General features: G+C 34.0%; 1 protein-coding gene across 1 annotated transcript in view; it reads right to left on the minus strand.

The window, feature by feature from the left end:
- Positions 1-4,002: 4,002 nt before the first annotated feature.
- The window catches only part of LOC143909622 (uncharacterized), a 95,906-nt gene continuing 72,537 nt past the window's right edge, over positions 4,003-27,371 (minus strand). The window contains exons 17-24 of the mRNA XM_077427701.1: positions 24,880-25,141; positions 24,545-24,646; positions 24,299-24,463; positions 22,736-23,994; positions 7,829-10,168; positions 7,523-7,759; positions 5,960-6,697; positions 4,003-4,328 (exon numbers count right to left, since the gene is read on the minus strand). Coding sequence (XP_077283827.1) covers positions 4,126-4,328; positions 5,960-6,697; positions 7,523-7,759; positions 7,829-10,168; positions 22,736-23,994; positions 24,299-24,463; positions 24,545-24,646; positions 24,880-25,141 — 5,306 coding nt within the window. The 3' untranslated portion in view covers positions 4,003-4,125. The remainder of the gene's footprint in view (positions 4,329-5,959; positions 6,698-7,522; positions 7,760-7,828; positions 10,169-22,735; positions 23,995-24,298; positions 24,464-24,544; positions 24,647-24,879; positions 25,142-27,371) is intronic.

Raw genomic sequence — 27,371 nt, forward strand, 5'->3', positions numbered from 1 at the left:
AAAAGAGGGCCAGAGAGAAAAGAGAGACACAATGAAAATAAAAAGATTAAACGGATATTGATTGAAAAGGAAAAAAAACTCACAAAAGCTCAAAACAAAGCAATAGGCAAAGAACTAGAAAGTAATTCAAAAAAAGGACCAAAAAGCGAAACAAAGAATTTAAAACATAATGAATTGGATAGGAAGGCTCTATATGATTCTGTGCTAAATCGAGTCGCAGTAGTTCGCCTACAAGATTGCGTTAAAATGAAAAATAAACCATGTGATAAGCAAAAGGCGTCGGATAAATATCCACCAACACAGAAAGCAAAAGAAGGCAAACAACCACTCACAAAGGAAATAAAGAAGAAAAATTTAACAAAGACCATAGTAAAAAAGTCGATCAAAAAACCTTCCAAGATGTACAACCTCAGAAACCGAAAGACCATTACAACGGCACCTATAAAGAAAACCCCCAAGAATCTTGTATCTTCTTTTTGCCAGAAGACTTTCACATGTGAAAAAGTCCTGGACATACACGTAAACCGGCACTTATCCAAAATGCCGAAGTCGGCCGTTGAAAACGCGCCAAAACCAAACCATATTTTGCAGAGAAGACAGTTGCGTCAACGGTTCGCCGTATGAGTCCTACAATTATGTGATTTTGACCAAAAATATAAGTATTTTTACAAAATACTTGTATTTTAAGATATTTTAATTTTAATTGTATATATGTGTTTTTTTATATACCAAAAATAATTTTAATTTTATGATGATAGAGATTTCGTAAGTTCTCAGTTTTTTTGAAGATGTTACTGAGAACTGCTTATTTTATTAAGTTACATAATTTATTTTTCTAGCCATGTTATGTTTAAGTAAAAATAAAATAAATCAGGCATGTTGTCATCAAATGATTTTATAGTTTTTCTCATTTTATGATACAGTTCCCCCCCCCCTCCCATATTACAACATGAAATATACATTTTTAGTACATAAGTAAGCATTATCTCACCTGCCAAGTATAGCATTGCACAACAAACCAGGATATAAATCAGCACACCAGCCCCAGACGTTGAGGAATATAAGAAGGTTACAAAACAAAATTCGATAATTAAACATCCATATACACTCACACATACCGGCTATGAGACATTTTCGATACAAATTGAGCGCAAATGTAGAGAAACTTACACAAGACAAAAGTTGTACTTCTGGCTGTTGGCAAAGATGAAACAAGTATTTTTACAAAATACTTTATTTTAAGATATTTAATTTTTAATGTGTTTTATATGCCAAAAATAATTTTAATTTTATGATTATAGAGATTTCGTGAGTTCTCAGTTTTTTTGAAGATGTTACTGAGAACTGCTTATTTTATTAAGTTAAATAATTTCTTTTACTAGCCATGTTATGTTTAAGTAAAAATAATTGTCATCAAATGGATTAATAGTGTTTCTCATTTTAAGATATAATTCCCCTCCCCCCATTCTACAACATGGAATATACATTTTTTAGTACATAAGTAAGCATTATCTACCAAGTTAAGTATTATGAGCTTCTGGAGTTCAGTTTTCCCACTCCTCCGAAATCAAGCAACTATGTACCTTCTTTGCCGTACATACAATAACACTTGTATCTACTCAACATAAATATAGATCCTACTTCAAACACAACATGTGTTTCTATAGACCTGGACACTGGTCAACACACCACCTTGCCTTAATTGCATATGATCCAGTGCACTCAAAGAAATACGGAACGTTGTATGCCTAACATAAAGAGGAGAGATAGAAATCGAAATATCTACGTTAGTTAGAAGTAGGGTTTCTGATTTCCCGGACTTTTTCAATTCCCGGGACAAGGTACGGAGCACGGGATCGTTCCCGGGATCCCGTAACACATGTTAAAAACATATTTTTTATCAATACAAAAAATATTTATTTATTTACAAAATATTAAAAGTAAACAACACAATACATCTATTAACTGGAAAAAATGTAATTTTAAAAGTAAACTTATTTCAAGTAACTTCTTAAAAATACTAAAATATTTAAATGAGAATCCGAAAGATTTGGATTCTAGATTCGGTAAAAATATTTCCAGCAATGGAAAAAGCTCTTTCATTTTAAATTTTATTTTTTAATTATCAGTTTTTTCTCCTGTCAGGATGTATATTTTAATTTGTTTTTTAAAGTCGAGGCTATTTTTATTTTCGTTATTTTGTATATTTGTCTTTGATAACTCCCTATTTAATTCTTCATTCATCGTCAAATACACAATTGTTTCATCTTCATCCGAATCTAAAAGAGTTTCTACCATTGTGGAATCGACGGATGAAATCAGAAAAATGTGAGATGGGATGAATGAGAGTTGTTCAAAACGAATAAAAGCGTGTTGGAGAAGTCTTCAGCACTGAATGGCGAATTGCTGTGAATGATGATTATGATGATGATAAAATCACAATAAAAAAGATTAAAAATCAGAAACTTTAATTAAAATAATTATGATAATTTCTGGAGTATCGTTAATTGTATATGTGTTTTTATAAGATCAGCTGGATACTTTCGCTAGTGTAAAACAAGTTCAGGTCTATTCATATTGGTACAACACAGACCAGCAACTGCACGTACAAAAATAATTCTTTGGTACATTGTATATTGACAGGGGCGCTAGCTCTGAAGCCATTTATTCATCCTCGTTTAGTTTTAAGCAAAGTTAAAGAATTAATTAAAGCAAAATAAAGCTCTGTTACTTTTTTTCTGATATCGACCCTACCCTGTTCATAGAGGTCTCACCGTAGGGTTTCGAAAACCCGATATCATTTTGTGAATTTAAACTAATATTTTGACGTTCAGAATGTTCCTTTTAAATGGCCTAGAATAATATGGATGTACATGGATGCATATGAATGTGCCAATTTAATGTGAATATGAATGTGTCTGTACGGACGCCAGGGGTTCTCAATCGAGACGCCACCTGATGTCGTGAAGTTTGTATAGCTTGTGGTAAGCGTCGGCGCTGGCTTTCCTCACGGTGTCTTCCTTCGTCGTCTGTGGTCTGGTCTCTGCTGATGGCTGCTCTGCTTTGTCTCCCTCTCTCGTACCATGTGCGTGTGTAAGCTCGATGTGTCAAGTAGGAAAAAGGGCGGGAGTGTTCGCTGACTAGGGCGGCCAGCACCAAAAAACATCGGCCAGATCGTGGGTCGTAAGGCCACGACAACCGACCATCATACAATTGTTCTGAACAGTGTCCATAAATAATGTACCAAAGAATATTTGCCGCACTTGCTGGTTACGTGCAGTTGACGGCTATGGTGTGCTAATATGAATAGACCTACATATAATCGTTTATGTACATACACAAGTGTGATAATTTAGTCAGTTAAAAAATAAAACTAATCGTTAATTGTATATAATTTATATTTATATGAAATTAAAATCATCGTAACAAATAAAAAAATCAATAACAAAATAATTTTACATTATAATAAATATATAATACGTATAATATTTTAAGTCTAAATACAGTCCATAGATTGAATAATCGAACTTTTGCATACAATTGTGTTCTATAACGATTTGTATTATATTATAATATGTACATCATCGTGTCGCACTGTACGGATCACTAGTTATGTACTTTATTATAGTATAATAATTTATATATATATATATATATATATATATATATATATATATATATATATATATATATATATATATATATATATATATATATATATATATATATATATTATACATTCGGAATCGCTAGGCCGCGTCTTAAATCCAGATTCTATACAGGGGCACGGGTTTAAATCACTACAACGGGACCGCACATTTTTCATACGAAGCATTTTTCCTATAATATATAGTAAATATATAAAACGGCAGCTCTAAATTCCATACATACACATTTCACTAATCGATTCAAATTCTTTCAATACGTAGAAAAGATATATTTTGCAGTTTGGTGTTTGTATATCAATCATACTCAATTTCTTCACTTTATTTTTATTTTTATTACATATTATTATTACTATAGTTTCATAAGTTTTTACGGTCCTAACATTTATAATAAGTGTGTAAGATAAATAAATTACATTTCTTTTTATCGAAGTTTACTCTCGGCTGAACGTAAATATGTCTACGAGGAGATTTGCTCGATACAATAGTTGATCTGTTCGAGTGAGCTTTGCAATGTGCGTTGTTGTTCTTCGTACATTTGTTGTTTGGACATCATTTGACGGAGCTCTATAGAGATGTTTGTCGCTTCCGTTTGCAACGTCATTATTTCATGAAGGAGTCTTCCGTTGTCATGAATCAACACGGTGCGCTCATTTTCACATTCTGTAAAGCGACAAGAAATAAAACAATGGATGAGTTTGCGATAAAGTAAAATTAATCTATCATATAAACATGTTTCAGTATCAGTCTGTATGCTCATTTTATTTTTTTTCGTATTTACTTGGATTCTAAATTAAGTTTTAAGGTGCACGCAGAATATATTATTAAAAAAATGGCAAAAAAAGTTGGTGTACTCTGTAGGCTAAGAAATATATATTAAGTATAAAAAGTAAAATATTAATATACAATTGTATTGTAAGGCCTCATATCATATATTGCGCTACAGTGCTCAATGTATTTAGCGGATTGTATATTGACAAACTGCAGATAGTGCAGAATAGAGCAATGCGCGCCATTTTGAATGTGAGGAAACGTAAGAATGTTAGATGAATTGAAATGGTTGGATATTAGAAATTGTCTTAAAATAAACACTTTAAAATTTGTATATAAGCTAGATAAGAATCTATTACCCAAGTATTTCAATAATTACATAGTCAGGAATAGAGATTTGCATAGATATAAAACTAGAAATAGGTATAAATTAATTATAGGAAAAGTTAAGAAAGCAAGAACTGCAAGAGGTGTTTTCCACAGAGGTGTTCAAATATACAATGCCCTTCCTGAGAGCATTAGAGGTGTTTGTAACATTGGTGCTTTCTTGAAGGGTGTTAAATGCATACCGCTGTGGAAGATGACTTAATTATATATAATATGTAAGTTTGATAAAATGCTATGTTGAATTATTTTCATTTTAGATTTACTAATTACTGTTTTGTTATATTATTCTAGATTTACTAATTATAGTTTTGTTAATTTTTTTAAGTATGTTAGAGTATAGTTGTTAGTTTGAGTTTGCAATTGTTAATTGTAAAATTGTGAAATAATTTATTAGCAATTTGCTATATAATAATAAATAAATAAATAAAATAAAATGAAAAACTCAACATTTTGAAAGCTGAAAAGGTAAAGTGCTTAATTGTCGTTGCCATATATATATTTTTTTAAAAGTTATGTTACATTAAGAGGGCTGTACACCCGAAACCTTAATTTTGTTGCCGTTCTTTTCCTCGATATATTCATTGAGTGAATGCGACAATATATATCAATATATATGTATATTGAGTGAATGCGACAATATATATCAATATATATATATATTGAGTGAATGCGACAGTTTCGCTTCGACCAGATAAAACGTATTTTAAATCGACAAAATCGAGGTTTCATATTCTCCTATTTTCTCCTCCGAAACTAGACTAATTTTTAAAAAAAATTTACCATCGATATGAGAAAGATATTTTCTGTGCAACTATGTGCGTATTTTTTTTTAAATCAACCGTTAAATAAGCACGCTGGACTCTTTTCGTGGGCGTAAAAAAGAGGCGATTTTATATATGTTTGGCGGCTCCTAGCTCCTATAAAAAATAAAACGATAAATGCATCCCAATGGTGGATATCCATAGTATATTAAAAAATAATTTCTCTAGTGCCATAATTGAGGAAGGGAGAAGTGTAATACGTTTGTATGGACAAGGCGCTGGTGTCCAGCCCTCTTAAGCTCAAAATTTACCGTTGAAATTGAACTCCTTTGTTTTAATTTTATAATTTGAATTTATTAATTATTGAAATATTACCTTCGCTATGTTTTCTATAAGAGGTTAGTACAGCATCGATTCCGGGCCATTTGAAACTACTAGTATCTATATTTGCAGGTACGACATTACAGTTTTCATTATCGGTGTGAAGTTCCGTGATCAAACGTGCATCGGCTTGTTTGTCATCTCCACCGAGTCCGGCTGCGCTATTTCTCGGCTCGTCCATGGAAGTGGCCGGAGATATGTCCATGGTATTCGAGTGTTGCACCGACTTGAGCGATATTATTTTTGGCACATTTGGAATGTTGAATTTCAACACTTGGTCTCGGTTCGAATGAGGCTCTCGCATGATATAATCGTCCGACTTTATCCTCGGATCGTTTTCGTCGTAGGCGTTGTCTTCAAGGTTCATTGTCTGTTGTCCGACGAACATTTTCAGACTGCGGTTGGCCATGCTTGACAGTTTGTTGATCTCGCTGAAGTTTTTCTGGGCGAGCGCCGGGATCAGGCAGTCTTCTCCGTTGAAGCCTGACGAGTAGTGCAGTTTGTCGATTGCTCTCTTTATCAGATTGTTGTTCTCGCTGACGGACTTTTTGATCTCGGTCATTATCTCCAACTGATCTCCGGCGTGTGATTCTATTGTACCATCTTTGTAGCTTTCGGCGTTGAAGAGTTCACACTCGGCTTCGGACAAGCATTCAAAGTATTGCAACACGGAGGACGGGCCATTCCTTTTCTTTCTCTCTATCAATGTAGTCTTCCACATTTTTTCACGCTCTGAAAATATAAATTTATACTATCAAAAAATTACTTAAAACAAATCACATGTTGAAATCTTTAAAAATGATTGTTATTAAGTTTATGAAATTGACAAATTTACAAATTTGACCATAAATGTCTCTGTGGATGTTGATTGATATGTATTTATAGGTTTTTGAGCTCTTTTTCCTATTGTGCTGTACATTAACATTAGAATAATATAATGTTTGTGGCTATTTGCAGGTACTATATCTGCGACAGGCACAAAGCCTTCTGCGCATGCGCGTGAACTTATAATCCGATTATAATTTCTTAAATTTAATGTATGCTAGACTCGATTGAATTAATAATATTAACTAATTTGGATTATATTTTTTACTCTACGTCACTTTACGAGTTCAAACTAAATTTTAAGAGGTTTAAAACAAAATTTTAGCAGTAAACACGCTGACAGTAACAGTCCACGCGTATGCGCAGAAAGCTTTGCACCTGTCGCAGATATAGTACCTGCAAATAGCCAATAATTTGCAGATTATAGTACCTGCAAATAGCCACAACCTAATATAATACTATGATTACTAACCAAATAAAATAAAATTGTAAAATAGAAAATGATCAGTAGATCAGTAGCTATTAAAATAGATATAAGATGTATTGTGAACATAATTTTGTAATAATAAAAAGCATTTAAAAATCACAAAAAATATATATTTACTTTGTATAATACTAATAATACTTGTATCAAATGTACAATGTTTCTGGCCAGGAATGCACATTGGGGTTACTACTATTAGGCCTTCCTGGTATAGATTAAAAATAATAAAAAAAATAAAAATACCTTACCTATTTTATACGATTTGGGTACAATTCCAAGCTTAAGCTCGTTGAAAAAAATTAATTTTTCATGGACTTTTTTGGCATCATCACATTGTAAGTTTTCTTTTGGCAACGTAGGAGTGGGCAAAGAGAACGATTTATTTACATCATTATCAAACTCTAAATCAGCTTCGGTAACGGATACAATAGCTGATACTATAGAATCATGTTTTATACTCCTTTCTATTTTTTCTAATTCTCTTTCTGAAAAAAAAAAAATCATGCTAAAATATTTTTAAAAATATAATTCAAGTGACAATTTAATATACAAACCATTCTTATCATGTTTAGTAGTCAATCCGAATATGTTTAAAAAATCTAGCTTTTCTTGCCCAATATCCAATGGCATCGGGCAATCCGACGTCAACCGTCTTATTTCGTTCATCAGTTGAACGTCATCTTCTTCAGATTCTGATTCGCTCTCTTCAGACGTACTATCTTCAAAGTATTGCTCACCGACTATTCCGACATATAACTGGTACTGTTTATAACTGAGTCGAAATTCTTGTGCATCGTCTAAAGCTTTCGACGGCTTCTGAAATCTTTTTTCTGAAACGTGTGACTTTTTCGTCGTCAACCTTTTACTCTCGCGCTTTCTTCGCCTCTTTATTTCAGCTATATCTATGGAGCTGACGGCTTCTTCGCGTTTGACATTGCTTTGCACGCTGTCATCCGAGTCGGAACACTTCAACTTTTCGACCTCACTTTGATCTATCGCCTGCATCAGCTTTGCAGAGTTCGCCTTCCACTCTTCACTTTGCGAGATTGGTTGTTTAGAAAGCAACAGCGCCAGTTCGCTATTCAAATAAGCTGATTTGGTTTGGCTCGGTTCTGTCGGAACTGGCACTTGATACAATATTTGATGGTTGCCCACTTGTCCGATTATTCTAGGACTTGTAAATCTATTTTCGCTGGGTTTGTTTAATAAGTTTTGAAGTACGTTGCCCGGTTTGGTTTCGACGATGTTACTTTTCACATAGGATAGTGATTGTGTTAGTGGATTTACAGTCCGGAGTGTTTGACTGTACGACGTTTGGCTGTCGAATTGTAATATACCATCTGATGAATTGTTTGGTTCTATTCTTACTGTTTTAGAGTCCTCTTTGTGAGGCAGCTTACTGCTTATCGACAATGGTATTGGATTTGGCTGTAATTGCATACTGTTTAAGTACATGAAGTTAGGTTGTACACTACTTTTTGGATCTACGGTTTTGTTTGGATTGTGGGATGCAATCACTTGTGATTTTTCTTTTATTACTATTTTATTACCATATATTTGATTTTCTGTTATTAAATTTTCAAAATCATTCTCGTCGAAGTTCTCCTGGTGGAGTCTTTTCAAAGCCACTACTTTACTCTCTTTGATGTTGTCCGATAGAAGTAAGCGTTCTTTCGGCTTCTTCGTCGGACTATTTCCTACAATGGGCTCTTGTGGGATGAGTTTTGGTACAAGAGTGGAATTTGTCGACACTGGAACATTTTGCGATAAAGTTAACATAACTTTCTGGTGATTCATATTTGGCATGAATACAATTTTTTGTTCAGATTCCCTATCATTGACATGTTTCAAATTATCTACTTTGAATTGCTCATTTTGCACCTTGCCAGTGTTTGTTTTTATAATTCTACTATCATTAATATCTAATTGGGGCTTCGACGATGCAACATTGTTGATTAAATTTGTATCGTTCAATTTTTCTTGTATGCTCCATATCGGCTTCACCGAGTTGACTATTTTACTATTGAAACTGTCATCTTTATGAATAGCTTGTTTTGCGATCGATTCACAGTTTTTTTGATTGTATATAGAGTGACTGACATCAGGTTTGCTTAAAAAAGATGGATTTTGCTCGATTGGTTTACTATCGTATGGTATAAATTTTCCCGGATTGCTTGTATATGTCGCAGGTAGGAATATCTCTCCATTCGAGTTTACAGATTTGAAATCTAACTTGCATATAGGAATGCTTGTTTTTAGACTATATTTTTCGTTTGTTTGTTTGTTAAAGTTGCATTGAATTGTATTCTCCGACTCCGGATTTTTATCTAGCGTAGCTTTGACTTGGGGTACTATCTTTGGAAAGAATCGCTCTTCAAAATCAGTTTGCATGTTCGTTTTGAGGATCTCTTTAGGTGGTTCCGTTTTATTGATCAGCGTGATCGGATGGTTAGCATTGTCGTCTTCGATTACTATCGGTTCTGGAAATGCATTTTTAACCGGGTTAACGTTAAGATTTTTCTGATTAATTACAGAGTTTTGAGCAATGGACGTTACGTTAAGCGGAAATTGGCCAGATTGGTATGCTGAAAATCCTGGCATCGAGCACATGTACGAACCATACGTTGGGAACGGATTGTCATGGAGGATTGTAGACGGCTTTGTCGATATCGACGGACTTGGAATTGGTATTGAAGATGGCGATATCAGATTGTACGTCTGCTGTTTAAAATTCGACATGCACATGGAGTTTTTCAATTCGTTTTGTTTGTCCTCTATTTTGGTATTGAAAGTCATCTTAATATCTTCGATGATTGTTGGAGTCGGTTGACTGCTACGCAAGTGAAAAAATGGTATTTTATCATTAACTCCGAGAGTTATATAAGGCGCCCTTACTGAAACAGATAACGTAATAGGTAAATAAAAAGAATATAAAAATGTATAATGCAGTTTAAATGATAAGATATAGACACAACTGTAGCTAATTTTAAATAATTGATTGATTGCATTGACGCATCTTCGATCGAATACCATAATACTAATGAAATATAGTTTATTTTACAAAATTTGATTATTTATGTATGTACATATATATCAACACAGTTATATATGTATGTAGGTATAACTCTTCGAATAACTTAGTAACGTTTGTGAGAATGAAATTTCTAAAATACAGAACTGTATCAAAAAGTTTTATAATATATGTATAGTTTAGGTTAGAATACTTTGAGAGGGTATACCAAAATTGGTGGTTCTATATTAAAAATTGTAGATTTGCATGGTGGATAAACAAATAAACCTACAAAAGAACATTCATCCTCACATTTCACTCTTCAATATATCTATCTCAAGTCACATTAGTTTATAAATGTGGATATTTATTTGTGAAAGCTCGTATTAGCCAATTTTAAGCATAAAATGTACGAGAGAGAATTTATTTTCAGTACAGAAATGATTTATTCATATTTTCATGCATAATTTTGAATACATGTTTTTGAATTTTACTTATAAATTCAGCTGCTTAAATTTAAATTTTGAAAATGTTTCAAATATTATATGTATATGTATTGAAGTTTATGTGTACTCGATTGAAATTATGCCAATATTTTTTTTCATTTCTTTGGTTAGTTGCATCCAAATTTTTGAAAATCCTTTTTATTAAAAATTGTATTTAAAGATATCAAAATTTTAGTTAGATTATGATTTGAGTATTTAAATTTTAATGTATTTTATATTAAAAATTTTCATTTAAATGTATTTCATATTAGTGAGGTTTTTTGCATCCTTAATTATATTGACTACTGATTACTGTAGTTTAATTATATGGCTCTTTTTATTAATAAAGTTTATAGATACGTATAGTTTCGCTGCGCCAGCTCGCGCAGCGAAAGCTGGCACGTACCAATACAAACACGTATATTGTATCCATGAAGATATGAATAAGATTTTTTGTATCTGTTTTCTAGGACAATCAGTTGGTCCCTTTCATACGCACCCACTTTCCGAGCATGACAGAAACAACAATTATTTTTTGTATTGCTCGGTGATTTTTGCTCAGTGATCAAGTGTGCACTACAGGATGATTTTTTCCAGTTTCACTGGTCAGTCACCGATCAACCCCCACAAACTGACGTAACGCGTTCTTATATTGTTTGCTAATTGGTTAATTGGAGTTAGTTCATTAGAATTAGTGGATATATGATAATAAAATGCTTTGTAATAAAATTGGATCTGGGAAAACACTAACGGGACAATCTCGCGAAATTGTGTATAATGTTTTCAACTATTTCATGCATCGTATAGTGAATAGTGAAAGTGACGAAAGAAATAGTTTTATGAAAAATTTATATGCTTCAACTGCGGAAGCGACTGGTGTTTCTAAAAGAAGTGTTCAGCGAATTGTTTGTGAAGTACGAAATCAATTTGTGGTGGCTAATAAACCGCCAACATCGCAACCTTCAATATCGGAGCCATCAACGACACAACCTATATCTTCAGAGTCATCAGATCCAGCAGCATCCACATCTTCATCGACTGTGCGAGTTGTTTTAAGGACACCGGGCAAAAATCGTGTAAGGTTATCAAAAATAACTACAGTGGATAGTTTTGATCAAGAGGTCATCAGGCGAACTATCTACGATTTTCATCTACGCTACAAAAGTTATTAGAAGTTTTGAAAGACAGTTTAAAATTTAAAGGTGCAATTTCTTCGTTAAGAGTTATCGTTCGTAGGCTAGGTTTCAAATGGAGAAAGATGAAAAATAATAAACAAACACTTATTGAAAAAAATGTAATTCGACTGAAGAGATCCATATATCTTTCCAAATTAGAAGAGTATAGATTGCAAGGCCGCCCTATAGTTTACACGGATGAATCCTATATAAATAGCTTATATTATCAAATCATAATAATATGAACGCGATTAATTACCAAAAATGGATTAAAGAAAAGCTTGTTCCAAATTTACAACCCCAATCTGTAATTGTTATTGATAATGCGTCGTACCATAATGTCATGTCAGAACCTATGCCCACATCTAATTCCAGAAAAGCTGACATGCTAGCTTGGTTAAGAAAATTTAATATACCTTATCCAGAAAAATGCACAAAGCCTGTTTTATATGAAATAATAAAAAACAATAAACAAAATCATCAAGAGTTTGTACTTGATAAAATCTTGGAAGCTCACGGACATAACGTACTACGCCTACCACCCTACCACCCAGAACTAAACCCTATAGAATTACTGTGGGGCATTATTAAGGGTAAAGTAGCTTCAAAAAATGTCATGTTTGACTTAAAGGTCGTTGAAGAGCTGTTTAGGAAAGAAGCAGAGTCAATCAATATTGATACATTCAGAGACGTTTGGAGACATGTGAAAAAACATGAAGAAAAATTTATTGAACTGGAACCAAAACTCGATATTTTAACGGACAATTTCACTGACATTATAAAAGTAGAATATTCTGATAGTGAATATATGGATTCTTCAAGTGATGGAGAATTAAGTGGCGTAGAAGAATTATGATACGACATTGTATAGAAACAGAAGACTATCCAAAACGAGCAAAGAAGTAACGAATTAAAGATCGCCGCAATATTTTTTTTGTAAGTTTATTTTATTATTATTTATGACAAGTTCTGACTTGGCTACAAAATTCTGAAGCCGACAAACAATTCTATGCAAAATAATGAAAAAATATTTTGATGGTCTAGGCACCCAACAGTAAACAAATTTGAAGTGAGCAAATAAACAACAAAGTGTAGCGCTTTCTTTGCGAATTTATTTTATTATCTTTGTAACGGTCGGGACTTAATACTAGCCGACAAAGAAGAATGTCTATATATAATAATGAAAAGGACTGCATTATTATCAAAATTCGAACACTTTTAAAATCACTTATTTCCTGTTTAATATAATTTATATCCTATATTTTTTTCTCATTTTTTAATTCGTATTAATTTTTGCATACGTACGTTTGTTTTACTTATAATTTAAAAAAATGCGATTTATCATTTTATTCGTGGTACGTATTCAAATATTAAATAAATATGCCACCCAAATTATATCATAGATCTTAAAAACATTACACGATCGGTTGAAATAAAATATATAAATAACAGCCTGTATATGAAAAATGCATTTGTATGAGTACTGTGCACGCGCCTTCTGTAGCTAATAGACCTATATGTATCGTAAGTATACAGTTTAAAACAGTGGTTTTCAATCGCTAGTCTTCATTAAAACACAATCAACAAAAAAAAAGTTTTTGAAAAACATACCTCTTGTATAATTTGTATATAAAATTATTGTTTTGAATAAAAACACCAATATTTTTTTTTACTACCGCCATCTATGTATAAAATTAATGACTACCAACTGTCACCGAGATAAAAAATTTTCGGACCTGAAATGCTTCTTATACGATATTATATCTCTATCGTAATGGCGGAGGCTCCATTTACTTATATTGATGACCAAAATGAGCAATATGGCCAAGTATAAGAACGATCGGATAAGAGGCAAACTTTTTCCTGAATTGTAATCGTAAGTGAAACGTAAAGGAGGTATGTAAAAATTGGTTAATATTCAACTAAAATATTACTTGGGTTGTTACCTCAGACCCAGGTCGCGCACACAGAGATTATGACAAAAAAAAAATTCTTTATGTTATTCATATAAATTATTATTAATAAAATAATCCAATTCGAAATTTTAAAAAATAATAATGTTCAGTGAAAAAATTAGAGGAATATATTTTTATCCATTTTTTATTGCCGGGCAAAATGAACGATTTTATGGAAGAAATGATATTTCTAAGAAAGCAGATTTAGGTATTCTGAAAAATCTAATATATATATATATATATATATATATATATATATATATATATATATATATATATATATATATATATATATATATATATATATATATATATATATATATATATATATATATATATATATATATATATATATATATATATATATATATATATATATATATATATATATTGAGTGAATGCGACAGTTGTGCCTCGACCAGATAATACCTATTTTAAATCGATAAAAACGAGGTTTCGTATTCTCCAGTTTTCTCCTCCGAAACTGGACCAATTCCAAAAAAAAATTTCATCATCGGTATGAGAAAGATATTTTCTGTTTGTGTTTTCGTATTTTTTTAAAAATTAACCGTTAAATTAGCACGCTGGACTCTTTTCATGGGTGTAAAACCGAGACGATTTTATAAATGTTTGGTGGCTCTTAGTTCCTATAAAAAATAACTAACAAAAAAATAAAAAGATAGAAACATGCCTATGGTGGATATCCATAGCATATTAAAAAATAATTTTTCTAGTGCCATAATTGAGGAAGGGATAAGTGTAATACGTTTGTATGGACAAGGCGCTGGTGTCCAGCCCTCTTAAGATAAGTTTCTGAAAAATATTTGAATGTGCTGTTTTCAAAAATTTTAAATTTTTCCGACTAATCAAAAGCCTTTATATACTTTCTTCGCTTCAGTAACAAATTTTTATACATGACATATATGCGCCAGCTTACATAGTTCTTCATACGCTTTCCATACAAGTTTCTAATATACAGTTTTATTTATTTTTATAATTTTGTGGGGGATTTACATCCGGAGAAATGACACTCAAGTCCGGAGCCCGGATACGACTAGCTAAAACTTGGAGACTACGGGTCAAATCCAGTGGCGACTCGTCTATATGGGCTGCGGGGCTGCAGCCCTCCCAGAATAGTAAAAATGCATGCTATTTTGCCGTCCATATGGGCTGTAGGGCTGCAGACCTCCCATTATAGTACATATGCATGCTATTTTTGTCTGCATTTAATCACCGGTATGGTCAACGAGCTACTACAGCCCGATTAATCTCTGCAGCCCCCCCTCAAATCCATACTGGTGGCAACCTTAACTATCACCCTTAAAATGAAGATATCTTATCTGTTGATCCCTACATACAGGGCTTTTTTTTTGTAAAAAGTTTCCAGAATGCACTTCTTGTTAAGTTCTCACCAAAGAAAATTATATTCAAATATAATTTAAATGAAATTTAAAGCAGCTTTTCCTAGGCCACCAAGTACATAAAAAATTAAACAAAATCCATTTTGGCGAATTATATAAATATGGATTGTGATTATGTACGCACGAATATTTTTTTGTCTCATTGCTTTTGAATCATTAATAATACCATGAAAAAAATGGCGGAACGGCGTTTCGCCGCGTTCTTAAAAAAAGGCTTGCCTACGTGGATTAATTATCCCTATTAACTCTGGGGGTTTGGTGCAAACGATCGACAAGCGCCAGAAAGAATGAACCACGGATTAACTGGACGGCTGCTTTAAACGTAATTCTCGACTTCACGAATGATAGATTGCACATTAGATGACGAGTAACCTTTCGATGTGCACAGATGCAATTATTAAAATGGTAATTATTAAAATTGAGTTGGATCTTTCTGGCGAGTTTAATAAGGCAAAATTCGGAACTAAAGTATCAGAAGCACCGAACGTATACAGGATAGGTATGTCGGGACTTCGGGTAGATTTCGCTTAGTGTAAGTGCGAGCAGTGCGCACGCATAAGGTATACGTACATTTAATCTGTGGTTTAGTCTGTCAGGCGCTTGTCGGTCGATTGCACCGCATCGAACTCTGGATATCTCTAAATATCCCTAAGGTCGATCTCAACCCAAGAAAAGATATTACTTTGGTAATACAATCTTTGTTTCAATTTTGATTATCATTGAAAGAAGAGTTTGTCGAAATCTCATATTATGGATTCAATGGAATGATATTTAAGACACATAAGAATTCATAAGTTTGTATATTAAAATAAAGAAATAAATAATAAAAGAAACATTTTCTTTATAGTGCATGGGGTAAACGGACTACTAGTCATATGTGAACCAGTCACAGGACAACCGGTCGCTCTAGATCGGTCACACGTGATCACCCGTCACACTAAAACTTGACCGATTTTAGGGTGTGACCAGTTTTCTCGTGACCAGTTTTAGGGTGTGACCAGTTTTCTCGTGACCAGTTTTAGTGTGACGGGTGGTCACGTGTGACGGATCTAGAGCGACCGGTTGTCTTGTGACCGGTTCACATTTGACTAGTAATCACCGAACCAGTGCATGGGTAGCAAATAGGGTAGGTATTTTAGTTTCAAATTTTAATATGTCACGTGTTTTTATTATAATAAACTAGTGGTTTTACCCGGCTTCGCTCGGTATTTGTAAATGCGTTGCAATGCCACAATAACGTATGAAATTCCTGTTCCCGTTCCCGTTCCCATTTCAAGTGATAGTTGGAGCTCAACTCGTGTCTCTTCAAAGCCGTGTCGTCATAAACCAACTGGTAACGTGGTTACCAACGAACACATTTACTTGACTACACAATGGCGCTTCAAACTTTCGCGTCGGTAAAATCATAATTACGAATATTATTATTAAGAGGTTTTTTTTTCTCAGTAAGCTTCCCGGACATACATACAACAAATCCTGAAAGTTCCATAGTAATCGGTTCAGTGCTTTAGGAGCTTATTCGAGACACACAGACAGACATTCATTTTTATATACATTATTATATAGATAGATAGAAGATGACCAGGGCCCTTTCGGAGACCAGGCCCTGGTTATTAGCATCGACTGGTACTCCCCTCTCATCAGACTTGTGTAGATCCCAAGCTACATCCATATATTCATGATGAAATGTCAATATATATTTATCTACTTTAAAAATATTGACCTATACAATTGGAAGAGTCGGTAAATAATGTGTCAATTGATTATTAATTCTATCGAGTCTGTACTTGCCTCATACTCATAGTTTTAGTTCAGGCTGTCTTCCGACCGGCGCAAATAATTCCTGACGAATAAAATCATATGCATGCATATATGGATATCGAATTTTTACCTATAAATTGTAAGATCATTTGGTATGTTTTGATTATTTAAAAATATGCATTAGGTTTCTATAAGTACTAGATAAAATTCTACAATTTAATGGATTTTTACTTTATCTATATGTACGTACATAGTAACAATAGATGAAGTTTTGTGATCATACGAAAATTTGAACTCGAGATTTTGACTGATTCGAGTTCAGAATCGATCACTGATTATGTTTTCATGATCTAGAAAATATGTGTGTCTGTGTATTTTTGGGATTTTTTTGAACACCGTTAGCCCTATCGAGCTGAAACTTAGTATCGGAAATGGTACCTCCCCTTATAGGTGTCTTCTTTTTTTAATTTTTTTTAATTCAATTATCTCCCAAACCGCTAACCGAATGGCTACGTCCACACTACCGATATTTACGAAATTTGCCATAACCAGTTCCTAAATAGCAACCACAGGTTTCAATATGGGAACTGGATATGGAAAATTTCGTTAATATCGGGTGTAGATATCGGTAGTGTGGACGTAGCCATTCAGACTGAAATCTTTTTACATGTAATAGAAATTATAAATTTTATACCCTAATATTTTTTGAATATTTTTACCTGAACTGGAAGTAGTACTTTTACTCTAGAGAATCGAGATTTTTATGTATTTCTCTATTATCTATAAAAAACAAAAATTATAATAAACAGGTCGTTGCTACGATACAAATAAAAAAAAATAGACAAAGGTAGATCGCATGCTAAGGTAGACCGCATACTAAAGTAGCACCCATTTTAGTACGTGTCTGTGTATTTTGGAGATAATTCGAATATCACACTGAAACTTAGTATTAATTACTGAAATGTTTATCTTAACGAAGTTAAGCAGAAGAGGTACCTCTCCTTTTCTCCTTAATCTCCTTTAAGTTTCTGGATTCAGTTATCCCCAAAACCGCCCAATGGATTGAACTGAAACTTTTTACATGTAATAGAGATGAGAAATTACATAAACTATCTTTTTTTTGTAATTTTCGAATATTCTTTGTTTGAGTTGAACTTCACGAATATTTGTGAGCTCTAAATTTGACAGTTGGCATAATTCCGGTTCTTACAAAGTTCAGTAGTTTGGAAATATATCATATACATCATATATATATATAAAGACGGTAACTGTGTGTGTGTGTGTCCTAGCTCTCGCCGAACATAATGAATGAATCGATAAAAATCGATAAATTCATTTTTCGTCAAGTCAACTTTACCGCGACTCGAACCAATCATCTCAAATAGCCTGAATATAGTCTAAATTGAGCTAATGGTCACGAACATCACGCCAAATCCAATTCTTCATTTCGCCTTTTTTTTTAAACATTAATTGAAATATTCCTTCTCGTCATATAAAAATACGTAATTTTAATAATTTCATTTAGCGAGGTTTTGAACCATTTTTTTATATGTTTATTTTTAATTAAATTTAAATTATTTATATTTTGACGATATTCGAGAAAAAAATTGATTTCATTCACCGCGGGCGCCGGGAATCGAACCTCGGACCCTCCGATCCAAACGCGATGTGCTCACGAGCCTGCGGCGCACGCCATATCCTCGCCCAGAATACGTGTTGTAAATACACATATGTATATGAACGTAATTTGTTATGTGTAATAATAATATACAACGTTACGAGGTCAATGACCGTTTGTGTATAATCGGAAAATATTACATTTTGTTAACTTTAATTAACATTTTGTTAAGGTTAACTTAAAGAATTGAAAATTATTACAAACAAAGAATTGAAAACTATCTATGAGAGTCTACGAAAATAACGGTTCCGGTTCCGGATTTTTTTTTTAGTTTTATACGAGTATATAATAATTTTATACCCATGCGATGATATTTCATCGGGCTATTCACTAGTATGTATATATATAATATCGCTATTCTGTATGTCTGTGTATCTGCGATAACGCTCGCCATACTATAATAATCGTTTCGATTCGACAAACATACGTCACAGCTAAAACACTGCCAAAAAAATGTACGAATATAATAACAAAAGAAAAAACTTCTATATATACTATTTGTTACCAATGTTTCCTCTAGGGAAATAAGTCTCGCAGCATTTAGCGCCATCTATAGCAAATTTATTCAATTAAGTAATTAATTTTTATATTGTTTATATGTAGGTAGGCAGTTCTTACCATTTTTTTCATATTAAACAAATATAAATCAAATATATTTAAAAGGTGCAGATCGAACACAGGACCGACACATTTATTTTAATAACTTAATATGTCAATACCCATGCGATGATATTTCATCGGGTACAACCCTAGTTGTATAATAAATATCCTTTTCTTGGCTAAAAGGGGGAATGATTTATTATTATTAATTCATATATAATATGTAGCCGCCATTTTAAATAACTTAGCTAACAATATATAAAAATTGAGGTAATGAATTATATTGTCATTTATTTTTAAATTGCAGATTGTGCAGAATTATTTTCAAATTCAATGGTTTCATGTTTGGGCCAAAAATAAAAACAAAAGAATCGTGATGATTATTTATTTGAAAATCAATGTACTTCTAATTATACATAGACTTATACTGTTTATATTAAACCATTCTTACAGTCTATAAAACATTCTTATTCACCTTTACGACTCGTTCTTATAAAATTTATGAATAAAATCACATAACAGCTATATTTTAAGGCAATAATAAATAAACTGTGCTGAAATATTCTTTTTATACCATTTTTTTTTCATTTGAAAACTATCTTCATTAGTATTACGGTATTTATCCTTATGCATGTGATAATTTGTATGATGAAAATTTTCGTATGGACTCGTCGAGTACTCAAGGGATAAGGATGAACGAAATAAACATAGAGCGCCATTTTATATTCACATTGAATTAAATTTATTAGTTTTCTGTATAATATACTTAATATATAATATTTATAAAAATATATTTACAATTACAAGTAAATTAGTGAATTGCATTGCATCGTCGTCGTTCATACTTTTATGCAACCATAATAATAATAATAAAAATAAAATAATAGTAATGATAATTAAGTGTATATGCGTGTGTTTACAGAACTGAGCGACAGCAGGTATAAACTCGTAATAAAAACATACACACACACACAAACACACACACATCCGAAGCGTTTACACAGAGTGTATTAAATTTTAAAAGGAAACTCAACATTTCCCACGTATTAATCAAAACCATGTGTGTAAATATATTTAAATATATTGTTTTTATACAAATAAAACCAAATAAAAATCATTACAAAACAAATTAAAACAGAAAAAAAATTAAATATATGGGTTAATCATTCACGGGCATTTTGTACAATACTACGATCGCCATTATCACTCGATATTGCCATTTTACCATGTCACTATTTACTATTATTATCATTATCAAAAGGAAATAAGTCAATTATAAAATGCAAGTATTTACGCCAACGTTACATCTGTTTAACAATAAATAACGTTATAAAGAAAATAGCTACAGATACGTATTATTTATAGCACTGAAAGATTGAACAGAGCCGACCGAGAGAGCCGTCGATTATTGCAAATGGTAAGAGTGCAAAGGACACAACAAAAACTACAGATTCTGCTCTCGGCCGGCATGGAAATGGGGAAAAATCACAATAGCGCAATTCATTTGCCTTACATTCAACGTTTACGTATCTTTTTTTGGCATCGAAACTACATTTAAACCATCGACAGTCTTTGATCGACAATCGGAAAGATTGTCTCGATTAAAAATTAAATAAAACGTGTCTATATTGCATACGAGTCCGACCAAACAACGTAAAAGCGTCAATTTGTTCGATTACATTAACATCTAACACCGATCTGTAATATAATATGATAACAATAATAATTAGAAGAGGAGACAAATTGGAAAGCTTAAATTTGATGAGCCAATTCAAAACGTACCTACACGTAGTATCGTCGTAAATGTTTCTTCCATTTTGAAGTTAAATAGCGATTTGGTTAATCCGACGTTCCTTTATTTAATATAATACAGTTCGCTCTCTACGAGCGATGGTAACTTAAATTGTCGCAAAAACAATAAGATAATTCGTGTGCAATTTCTCTTTTAATAAGTAGTATTACAAGTCACATTACGACTAACAAGAAAACAATTAACAAAAGAAAGAAAATAAGATTTGATTGAACGGCAAAAATGGCTTTTCTTTTGTACTCAACGGAATCAAATCAATGGAATGAATATAAATACAGATTCTAAAAGACGATGCGGTTAAAATACAAATGAGTAAGTATGCATATGTAATTAAATAAAAAAAGACGTGTATTGCTTTATATATATATATATATATATATATATATATATATATATATATATATATATATATATATATATATATATAAATATATGTATGTATATAAGTTCAAAATAAAAAAAAAAATAATAATAATACTGGTTAAATTAGTAGTTTTAAGTGTCAGTGTAACTTTATCAGGCTATCTATCAGGTTTTATTTGAATCGGCGACTCCGAATCTGGAGTTAAATCTCGATACATATGTGAAATGTACACATTTACCAGCGCCGTCGTCCCGTCGCTCACGCATATCAACTAACATCTATTTTATACAGTCATTATCGTCAAACGTGGGTACTCTCTTTCAATACGCTATTCATTCAACACTAAAATCTATTTAAAGCTAAATTATGTGTGGGCTTTTTTGATATTATAATATAATAATATACATATAATATGTAAGTAGAAATGAAAGGTAAACCTATTATTTATCTTTATAAATGTAGGCAGATTTAAATATACATCCTCAATCGTAGTCGAAAAGTTGTTCAAAAAGACTATTTTTAATATCACATATAGTTCGTCCCCCCCACCACTTCTCGAAATGTATTTCGGTCAAATTTTACACAGATCGCACTACGTAGATTTCGCAATGAATATTTCAATCCAAATAGGATAAAACCTGATAGATAATATTTACACATTCAACAGTCCTTTTAATCACTAAACAAAACTAAAGACAAAAATAAAATAGGGTACTTATACTTTAAAGATGTATTTTTTTCCTCTTCGTTCTCCATTTTTTTCTTTTTTTTTGTTGTTGTTGATAAGTTCTCTTATAACTTTCACATATACATATATAACAATATAAAAGAAGCAAATGAATTCGAATCACTTCTTTTGAAGTTTCAGTCGATTTATTTATTTATTTGAATGCAATAAAATAAATCCTAGATTACGGATGTCGAACAGAGACATTTTTGCTATACATATTTAATAAAAGTAGATGTATATTTATATATATATAAGTAGAATAAAAAATGGAACTGAAATTCGCAAACGAGTAGTAATGTGTCAATGCAGTCAATTGGATATCATCGGTTATTACGTACATAGTTGTGTCTATGTATGTATATATATAATATACATACGAAATAAAATAAATAAGTAGGTAAAATAAGGATGCAAGTGAATGTTCTCTTTATATCTAATTATCATACACCGTTTTTGTCTGCTGCTAACACACCTGATGTCGGGCTGACTAAGACACCTCCACTTTTAGCGCTCGTTTCAATTTTATTAGCACTGGTTTGATTGTTTACTTGTTGTATTTGGGCAGCGGGTGCTTGGCTCTCTTGGCTCTTTGGATGCTCCTCGGTGGCCTTATCCTGGTCGTTCGGAGGGTCCGTTGTGCTGGGATTGTCGACATCGGTTGTCGATTCCTTGCTCGGAACCGGAGAGGCGCTAACGGTGGAAGACTTTTTAACTTCGTTGTCGTTTTGCTGTTGAGACGCCGAGGCTAGCTGTGGACTGTCTTTTTTAGACTCGTCTTGAACGATCGGTTGCGCGTCGTCTTTGTGTCTGTCGATCTCGGGCTGGTTCTCGGGTGTTTTCTGAGGAGTTGTCTCGACGATGGGCTCTCTCGGCGACGAGACGGGCGCTGGAAGTTCTCTTACGGGAGACGGAGGTGGGGCCGTTTGATCTTGTTCGGCCGATGCGTTTATTATGTACGGCTGTCGGGCCGGTTCCGGTCTCGTCAGGTTGTGTATTGAATGAGGATTTGGAGACGGGCGAGGAGGGTATGGTGAATGGGGGGAACGCCGTGGTGCTAGGTGTGGTGATTGAGACGGCGCATAGCTGTGTGGCGAATGTGCCGTTTGTGGGGAGTGGGCCGGTGCTGGTGCCGGCGCCGGAGCTGGTGCGGGAGGGTATGGTAGGTGTCTCGACGGGGAGTATGAAGGGTGTGAAAGTGAGTGTGAATGTAGTAAGGGTTGTCGAGAGACGAGCGGTCCTAACGCCAGCGGGTGTAGGAGATGTGGAGCTAGAAGTCCCATGTGAGATGGAGACACACGTTGTTGGTGGGAATGAGGGTGTACTGAGACGCCCATAGCGAGACTATGAGGGAATAGTCCAGTGGAAGTCGGCGGTAGTAGATGTGGCGCTAAACCTCCGTGGGCTGCCATGTGTGCCATCAGTCTTTCCCTGTCGTCTCTTTCCCTTTCACGGGCTCTGTTTTCTTTCTCTCGCTGTAATCTGTCCTTTTCTCTTTGTTCGCGGATTTCTCTCTCCCGTTCTCTTTCTCTGTCCTTCAACTCCCTCTCTCTCTGTTCTCGCTCCCGTTCTCTCTCTCGTTCCCTTTCCCTCTCTCGTTCTCTTTGTATTGCTAATTCTTTTTCTCGTTCTCTGATCTCTCTTTCCCTTTCTCTCTGTTGTTGTAAGGCAATTTCCTTTTCACGCTCTTCCTCTCTAGCAATTCTAGCACGGTGCTCTTCCTCTAGTTTCATTCTAAAACGGTAAAATCTTGATTACAACAAAATTGAGAAATGCTTCTATTCGATTAATTAAATGAAGGTCAAAACTTTGGATAAAATGCTTTTTTACCAGATGGTTTCATATTCTGAAGTCAACACTATTTTATGTACGTCTTATGATAAGAATACCTGTTATAACCGGGTAAAAACAAACAAAAAAAAAATTACCACATTATTGCACAGGCACAATAATGTGGCAATATTCTCATTAGCATGGTAAAAAAGCATTCGATAAAACTTCCAACTCTTTCATTTCATGAACATCGATTAAAATAAACCTTTCGTGCATAACAGGCGACATCAAAGCGATAGGCGGAGGTTGTAAAGTCGGATAAAGAGCTCCTAAGCCGGGATGACCAGGCGGAGCGGGTCCGTAACTCGGTACAAATCCCAACGGTGGTCTCAACATCCTTTCTAAATACAACTGCTGTTCGGCTTCAAACCTGAAAGCGAAACATTCCATTCAAAAATACTGTACGACAATAAAAAAAAAGACCAACTGGGGCACATCCAATCCTACTGACCTATATTGGAGAGCAGCACTCGGATAAAGTCCGGGATGAGCATACGCTGAGTAAGCAGCCGGATCTACTAGGCCGAAAGGAGTGGCGGCTGGGTGTGTCAATCTGTAAAGGCAAGTCAAATACTTCGTCCTACAACGCACACACTCTTACCTCAACAGCTCTTTAACATGTGCCGCAACGACGCAAGAAAGAAGCCGTGAGTAGGAAAGTTTTCAACATTTATACTATGTGCTTTTAATTCGAATGAACCTTCATATATAAAAAATATGTAATTTGTACGGAAAATGGGATAATAAAAATAGGAGCATGGGAAGTTATCAGAGACGCTTTCTCACCTGTCGTCAGGGCGGTATGGTTGGAAGCCGCTGGACAGAGTGGGGTGGGGCGAAGGTTGCTTGGGTGCAGGCGGTGGCGGTGATGGTGCAACGGTTACTGGTTTTTCTTTGTCCGCTGAAGCACCACCACCACCTGCAGACTCTTTGCTGCCTTCCGGTCCCGCCTGTTGGGCGAGACTACGTAAGGCAGCGGCAAAGGCATATCGCCCACCCGCACTTCCGCCACCTTCCGAACGCTTCGCAACTTTGCTTGGAGGCCCTGCTGAAAAGAAACAGAAAACGAACGTTAATAATCAAGAAGCACTATCAACAGGTGTAATTAAATTTATATGAAAACAGTCAAATTATATTCATTAGTGGCTCCATTCAAAAACTAAACCACTATGTATACCCAAAGTATACATAATAAATGGCAAACATGATTGTATTGTCTAATGTCAAATATGCATAGTTTTTAAGTTAAGCGAAAAAAAAAACAATAAACCTATATAAGCGTTTTGCCAACAAGTTCATGGGCCTGAAAAACGCCAATAGACGTTGTATTTTGGACATGTACAAAGTAAATAAGAATAGTACCCGCTAAGCCATTCCAGGTAGCATTGAACATGGGTCGTGTAATCTGTGTCATTCATTTGTTATCGTTTATAAAGACTGATTTACCCCGGAATTTCTGAATTTATAACCATAGCAGAATTTCCCGATGGAAATCCCTAACTGCAGAGTATTTTAGATTGTGTCTTGGCATTTAGATTGTGAGCATTACATTTTAACAACAATGAAGATGAGACTAGTTTTGGAAAAATACATTCATTAATCGAATTATTTTGTTTATTTTATATTGTTGCATATTAGAGAGTCTAAACACACCTTAACAAAACTCGAAATCCTCGGCGGTAGTTATCTAGGGTTTGTTTGGATTAACTACAATTTTTATACCTGCTATCTATTGGATTTATAAATAATTCAAACGATTGATTCAAGTGATACTCTAGATATGGAATATCTTTATTAAATAAGTTTTAAGGTCTGTTTGTACTAGCACAGTAGGGCAAAAAATATTCTTTGGTACATTCATATGTTCCGTAATACATACGTGGCGTAGATATTGCAGCAGTAGACGACATGGTCTATGCGTATTATACAGCAGAACATGTCATCGAAACGTATCAAGCAGAAAAGTAGCACTTTGGAAATATTCACGCATGACGTGACGGCGAGTGCACCCGTACTAACGAAAGTGCGCATGCGCATAAAAAATATTTTCGGAAAATTTTCGAATTGCGACAATATTGACTCGACGATGCGACGTAAGCAAAATTGCGCCGCAAAGCTGCGCTCTGTAATGTATATGTAAGCCGATTTTGCCTTGCACTCGACCAAAACAGTCTGAACGTGCCAAGACGTACACTGATGTATAGTATGAATAGACGCCATCTTTTAAGTGCACTGCTGCGCCGGGCTGTTGACGTGCAGTGCTGGATAATATAAAAATACAGAAATTCTCAATTTAAAATGACATAGGCGCAGATAAGGGGAAGCTTTGGGGCATAAATAACACTGCTTCATAAAATTTATTTTTTAATGTAAAATTCAAATGTAAGATAGTTACGAAAATGGTAACGAAAAACCCGCGCTATTTCTGCCAGCTCTGTATTTTTTGCATTCGTTGTAAAAGGTTGAATAAACGCATATTAGAACTGGCGTAGGAAACCTTTCGGGCTCGTTTGAGGAAAGTGGAACCTTTTTCGTAGAATGGTAAGTATATGTGTGTATATGAAAGTGGCAGTTAGTCGAAACCTTTTTTCTCTCTCTTTATTTTGCATCCGATATTGTCGATCGGTAGGCCCCGAAAAGACCAGTTTGATGGAATCATTTTTTTTTAGCACTGCGATTTGAATAACTATTTTATGGCCTACATTATCAACAAAATTGAATAAAATAAAATAGGCCCGTTTAAAATATTGGCGAAATGTAACTTCAATCCTCGCATCTCCCTGAGAAAAACTTAACTTGACATAAACCCTGAACGAAAAAAGTAATCTCAGGAATCGGTAAGCAAATTGACGAATTCTTGTCATATTAAATTAATTCCGACTTCCATTTTCTGAAATTCCTTCCAATATCAAATTTAAAAGTTTATATTCAAGTAAGAGGTAGTTATTGCGGTCTGTAAATGCTATGACAATGCGACAAGGGACAGTAATAAAAGATGGTTTGGAATAACTGCCTTGACGTGAGTGGCGCAGGGAGCACTCCTGTGCGCACCCCGTAATGGGGGGTGAATTAGGTTGGGTTACAACCCCGATTCTCAAACTTCAACCGCACAACCAGAAAGCACTCTTATAATGGCAAAGAAGCGTCGTCGCCTAAAAATAAAATGTCAAGGGAGAGCACACCCAAGACTACCGATATTATTAGATAGCAATACATAATAATGCGAGGGGAAAAACAGGAGAGTAGTAGTGGCAGTGCCGATAGGAAGGGAACGGGAA

Source organism: Arctopsyche grandis, chromosome 3, assembly GCF_051622035.1.
Source record: "Arctopsyche grandis isolate Sample6627 chromosome 3, ASM5162203v2, whole genome shotgun sequence".
Classification (NCBI taxonomy): domain Eukaryota; kingdom Metazoa; phylum Arthropoda; class Insecta; order Trichoptera; family Hydropsychidae; genus Arctopsyche; species Arctopsyche grandis.